The sequence below is a fragment of the Epinephelus moara genome, unplaced genomic scaffold, assembly GCF_006386435.1.
Source record: "Epinephelus moara isolate mb unplaced genomic scaffold, YSFRI_EMoa_1.0 scaffold2579, whole genome shotgun sequence".
In the NCBI taxonomy this organism is placed as follows: domain Eukaryota; kingdom Metazoa; phylum Chordata; class Actinopteri; order Perciformes; family Serranidae; genus Epinephelus; species Epinephelus moara.
Genome location: NW_026080182.1, coordinates 1 through 6,064, shown reverse-complemented (window position 1 = coordinate 6,064; position 6,064 = coordinate 1). Strand labels below are relative to the sequence as shown.

At 59.7% G+C, this 6,064-nt stretch overlaps 1 protein-coding gene across 1 annotated transcript; it reads right to left on the bottom strand.

The window, feature by feature from the left end:
• Window positions 1-225: 225 nt before the first annotated feature.
• LOC126387169 (uncharacterized) lies at window positions 226-6,058 on the bottom strand. Its single transcript, XM_050039720.1, has one exon. It carries the CDS (start codon window positions 5,809-5,811, stop codon window positions 1,390-1,392), a length of 4,422 nt encoding a protein of 1,473 aa, XP_049895677.1. The 5' UTR covers window positions 5,812-6,058; the 3' UTR covers window positions 226-1,389.
• Between the last annotated feature and the right edge of the window lie 6 nt (window positions 6,059-6,064).

Genomic DNA, 6,064 nt, shown 5'->3' with positions numbered 1-6,064 from the left:
CCCCTAGATCCCAAGGGCAGTCCCACCATTACCAGCGCTTTGGCATACGTCATTGCACGCCCGCGCCTGGGTAGGACATAACTATGTCTTCAGTCCGTTGTATGTCCCCCGAACGTAGGGTCTGAGGCTGGGCAGAACACCCAGGTCCCCAAGTCACTCTAGATCCAGAGTGGGGGAGCCTCGGGACCGCTCCCGAGAGTCACTCTAGATCCAGAGTGGGGGAGCCTCGGGACCGCTCCCGAGGATGACGACAACCGCTGCCGCCGAAAGCACCAATTTCGCCCCATGTGCACTAGGAGAACGGCTGAGCCATCCCACGCAATACCATTATCAAAGCTACATCACAGCCGGTGGGAAGCTTCTTGACACCCTCCCTGAACTCCTCCTTCATGCGAGACGTTTCCAGGGGGCCCCCCGACCCTCCAGACTCTGTCCACCGGAGACCGTCTGCCATGCCAGAGCCTGCTAACGGCAAAGGCCTCCCTTCCACGCCCCTCGGGCCGGTCCAGTTTGGGTGCGGGCTTAAATTGCGAGCAACCTAGACGCCAAGATGTAGTCAGGAGCGAGTTGCATGACTTATGTGACAGCGCTCAACAGGTGTCATGCCCCCGTAGAACACTGAGGCCCGGGGCCCACCACCCCTCCCCGTAACCACGATGATGCCTGGGTCACCGTCACGACTACATCCCGCAGCAGTCGACAGGTCTTCTGGTGGACACACCCGGAGTGTCCCTGGTGGTCCCGATCCACCAGGTATGCGCGGCGGTCTCTGTGACGGGCAAAGTCCCCGAAACGGGGGCCATCCCAAACCAGAGGTGGGCGTGATTCAGACCGTAGAGAGGGCACAGGCCGCAGTACAAGTATCAGGGCTTACACCGCTACCGACCCTCCCGTCGTGCTTCAAGAGACTAATCAGTGCATCGCCCAAGGCGCGACCCCTGTAACCGCCAGCAAGCTGACAGCCCAGCCTCCACGACTCGGACGCCTACACCTTTTCACCACCCCATGACCAAGCCGACATCTGTAGCCACCCCGAAGGGCGGCCCAGCCTTCGTCCCAGAACACAGAGTGCTGTTTCTGGTATGCTGCGTACGAGCCGACACCTGTAACCGCCATGGCGGACGGCCCAGCCTGCGTCTCGCGTAACAGTTCCCACTTAAGTACACCAGGCTCGGGCCAACACCTGTTAGCCGCCGGAAGACGACCCAGCCTCCGCCCCGCTCCCAGGTGCACTCGTTTGCTGAACCGCTCCTGGAAGCAGACCAGCCAGAGGCTTCTACTACTAGGTGGTGAACCACCATTCTACACGCCTTTTAGGGGAACCCGCCGCAACCGACCTTCACTTCGCGGGGCCCCTTCCGTGTCGGAGGTAGGACAAACCTCCCCTCATCAGTCCATGAACTCCCTCAGGACGTCCAGGGAGTACAGGAGGGTTCTGCGACTGATGAGTTTAGCGAAGCTCAGGCGTCGAGTTCGCTTCAAGCCCAAGGTTTTCAGGAAAGTATCATTGTTCGAGGGCCATTTACCTCTCGCACCCACAGGGAAACCGATGACCTGCACCCTCTGAACCGTAGACACCTCCCGAAGTAGTACAGGAACAAGAGGGCGGTACTTAGTGACCTTCTCAAGCCGCGCCTCCTCAAGAGAGTCATCATTTAGCTCGTACCGAATCGTAACATCCACCACCAGTGCCAAATCACCCTTTGTGAAGACAAGGTCGGGTGCCAGAATGCCCCCCGAGGGGAGAGTCCAGCGAACCTCCCTCATCACACTCCAGCCGTAGCTCTGTGCTTCAGTTTCGATGAGATCACACACCTTGTGGTGCCTTCGAATCCTGCCGAGCTTGACCTTCGGGCAAGCCCCAAGTATGTGTGAACAGGTCTCGGGAGAACCCCGACAGTATCGACAAAGAGCATCGGAGGACAGTCTCCCCCTCCCTGCCGACTCTCGAGTAGGGAAAACATTTGCCCTCAACTGAAGAGCAGCAATGTACCGGCCGGGAGTGAACCCCCCCGAGTGGGGATCCACTAGCCAGCAATTACTGACCCTATCAGCCTCAAACATCCGAATGCCCCGCCCTTGAGATTTCAGGTTAGCCCATTTGTCGAACTCGACCTGGCGCCAATCGCACGGGATCAAACGCCTCTTGTGCGTCAATGAGCGGGGGGTCCCCGTGATCCCCTCCGCAGGGGAACCTGTCTCTGGGCTAGGCCCCACCTCTCCCCCCTCCGCAGGGGGGTTCAGGCTGGGGAGTTCGTCCAGTGAACCCCCAGCTCTCCGCCAAGCTCTCTTGAAAGCCTTGTACTTAATCGTTCGACGAGAAATCCACCTGACTGTCTCATCCGAGGAGAGAAACAGGTTGTAGATTCTCCGGGCTTGTATAGACGCCACGACCCTTGTCAACCTGGGTATGCCCAGTCCACCGCTGGACTTCCTTGAGTATAGTAACCCGTCTGTTGTACAAGTTGGCAGGTGAAGCCACGACTTCACCGCCCTTCTGATGCGTGTGTCTACTTCTGTCAGGACCGGGCCTGACACCATGCAGTGATCGGCTTCGAAGATCACTCTCGGCAGCGCATAGTTGACCAACAGGTCCACCCTTTCGATCGGGCCCAAGGGTGTACCTCCGATGGCAGCTATCCACCGCTGGACTCGCTCGCCGATATCCCTGGAGACGATCCCTGTCCACGGGTCAACGATAACGCCCAGGTACTTTACGCCCTCGCCCGGCCCGATAAGGTGAAGGGGCACGCCTCCCAACAGCCAGGGGGACCGACCATTGATCTTGCGCACCCGCCCCACCGTCTCGGCAAAAAACCCGTGGCACTTACCGGGCTGAACGCTCAGCCCAGTAAGCTCGCAGAACGACTCCAGAATATCCAGGTTGGCCACCATACCCTCCCATGAGCTACTCAACAAAACCAAATCATCAGCAAATGCCAGTGCCGTGATGGATTTACCCTTGGACACAAATCCTTGGCCCTCGCGTTCGAGGCTCTGCACCAGTGGATCCAGAGCAATGTTGAAGAGGAGGGGTGACATGGAGTCACCCTGCTTTACCCCCACCTTCATGGCAATGTCAGCAGTGTCACCTTCTGCACATCGCACCTTGGTTACACAGTTCTCATAAGAATTCCTGACCAATTCCAGCATGTGTTGGTCTAACCCCTTCCGTTCCAAAGCACTCAGGAGGTGCTCGTGCGAAACGGTATCAAAAGCCTTTGCAAAGTCGACAAATACGACCCCAAGGGAGACCCTTTCTTGCCTGCTCAACTTCATTACTCCCTCCAAGACCGACAGGTTTTCTGAACAGCCCGGAGAGGCTATAAAGCCCCTCTGGCGCGGATGGATAGGACACGCCGCCGTCATCCTAACCGTCAGGATCCGCGAAAAGAGCCTCAAGACCATCGACCCAATAGTGATCGGACGCCATTGGTTGACGTCCCCCAGCAGATCAGGGGTCGTGGTCTTAGGTATAAGTACCGTCCTGCACTTTTTAAAGACCTCCGGCAGAGTCCCCGAGACCAGCCATGTGGAGAACATGTGTGCCAACTTCTCCCCTTTGGGGTCCCAACCAAGCAGCAGGGGCTTGGTTATCCCGTCGGGACCCGGGGAGGAACAGCCCTTGATAGCTCGTAAGTTTTTCATGACCTCCAGAGGCGTCACCAGATGACAGAACACTGAGTTATCGGCCCGTCCCAGGCAGCAGGACGAACCAAGCCCCCGGAACGGTCGGACGTCACCCCACCTGCCCTCGAACACCGCAGTGATCTCAGACAGCGGGACGGGGCAGATCTGACCCGTTTGCCCATCCAAGACAAGAGACGCCAACTTGGCCCTATCCGAGTGGTAAAGGCGGAACAGGCGTTGGCGGGCAGCCCGCCTCAACCTGCACCGCCGGACCGAACCGATTGCCGGCCGCCCAGCAGACCTCTTCCGACCCGAATGTCCAGCACCCGCCACCCGGCCCACCTCTCGGATCAGAGTGGAGGAGGCAGATGTGATGGCTTCCTGAGTGCAATCACCCTCCGTGATGGGGACCTCGTCAGACTTACCAGTCCGGCCCAGGGCCGCAGCTTGGAGGCACTCACGAAGCGCGTCCTCGACCGTAAGCTGCGGCACCTTGGGACTCACGCCCTCCGATACCTGCGATTGGCTAAGTCTCCCCACATTCCGAATGGCCTTTCTCGAAGTTCTGCACTGTGGCCAAGTATGCCTCCCTTCCTTCCCGCCGCCATGGTCAGTGGCCACCGACCCTGATGTCGAGGGCATGTCCTGACAGGCGGGAGTTAGCTCGTTGACCTCCTCAGGCCTCCACTTCCTGAAGCCAACATGGCCCCGACGACGACCACCACACCTCGACTTGTTCCACAAGTAGGTAGCAGTATGAGCTTTTAGCCTGTGTTGGGACCGACCTCTGACCGAACTAAAGACCCTAGGGCAGAGATTGCAACGCAACCTGCCCACCGACAACCGGCCACCTCGACACTTGGGTAAGTGACAGGAAACCTGATGACGGTTAGGTCGGGACATCCCACACCTGCCGCAAGCCCACAGCACAGACTCCACCCCATGAACCAGGCCCAGGTGAGACTCAAGCTCAAGAGCGGTGCCCGGCTGCTTACCACAGAACCCACACGGTCCCAAACCGGGCAGGCGGACCGTATACGACACCACGCCAGCAACAACTGGGTCCCCTGATTTGCGCACGAGACTGGTAGAAGACAGCTGGGGTGACTGCACGCCTGTGGGCCCACTACCACTGGAACCAGGCTTTGATTCGAAACACCCCATTGGTCGTTGTCTTCGAGCGGTGGGCTCGCCATCCGTCGGCCGAGCTACGGGCTGTTTGCGTTTTTGAGGGCTATGGGAGCCCTTCACCCCACTTGTCATCATGGGGCGCCTCTCTACCAGTGGATCTGGGCCAGATCCCTGGCTTGAGGACGCAGAAGTCGCCTTGGCCAACAAGTGGCTAGGGTAATGACAGGCCGGCAGAGAGGTTACGCTAGAACCGGGGGAAGGAGCCGCCGCACTCCTCCGGTCCTCTCTCTGCCCATCTCCCATAGAGGGGAAGGTGAGCTTTCGTCTCCACGATGATGACAGACGGACGCGACACCTAAGAGACTTGGGAGTGAACCCAGCCTCCCAGACGCCGGCCGCCGCCGCACCGCGGGGGCTACTGACTCTCACGTTCGAAGAAGGCGGGGGGGTGCTCAAGGGTGAGTCCCGGAGGATCACACCCCTGGTTGACCGCAAGTTGTACCGCCTCTGAAGGGGGGAGAACGAATTAAGGCGCCATGCCAGGGAGGGTGATAGGCCCCCCAGGCCGGCTCCAGTCCTCCGTCCCCTCCTCGGGCCGGCACGAGCACCACCGCCTCCAGTCCTGGACTTCAAAACCCTTCCAGTTTCATTCCTGCCAGAGGAAGAGTTAGGGTCGTGGGGCGGAGGAACCGCGCCCCCACGACCCTCCCCAGCTGTCTCTCTCAGGGAGGGGTGACGCTGCACCTCCGGCAGAGGTGAAAGCCGAACCCGACACCGGAACGGCCGGGGTGTCATCCCGGGGTCCCAGTGCCCAGCCGCCTCCACTCCACCAAGGCGCTCGTCACCGTCGTTCAAATGGATCCAGGCGCCTTGTGGGGGGTGCCCCGCGGCAATCCCCCTCCGCTTACGCAACAGGTACCGCCTCTGGATGGGGGGCAGCCATTTAAGGCGCCAGGCCGCAGAGGGCGTTAGCCCACCACAGCCGACGCCCGCTGCCCGCACCGACCACAGAGCGGCCCCGGCGCCTGGACTCCGAGTCCTGGCTCTCATCCCAACTCCTCAGGGACTACTATGATATAGTAACAGAGTATCACTCACGTTACAAAGAATCTTTAACGCCCACCGGCCTACTAGACAACACTCAATCGCTCACTTTGAAGATAGCGGGTCTTGCACCCTGACCTATCAATCGCCGTTTACCCACTCAGCACACCGCAGCCCCTGGTACACCACCAAAGGCAGAAGAAAAAAGGTGCCAGGGCGCTGGGCGGCCGGTTACCGCTCAACCGGAACCGAAAGGAAA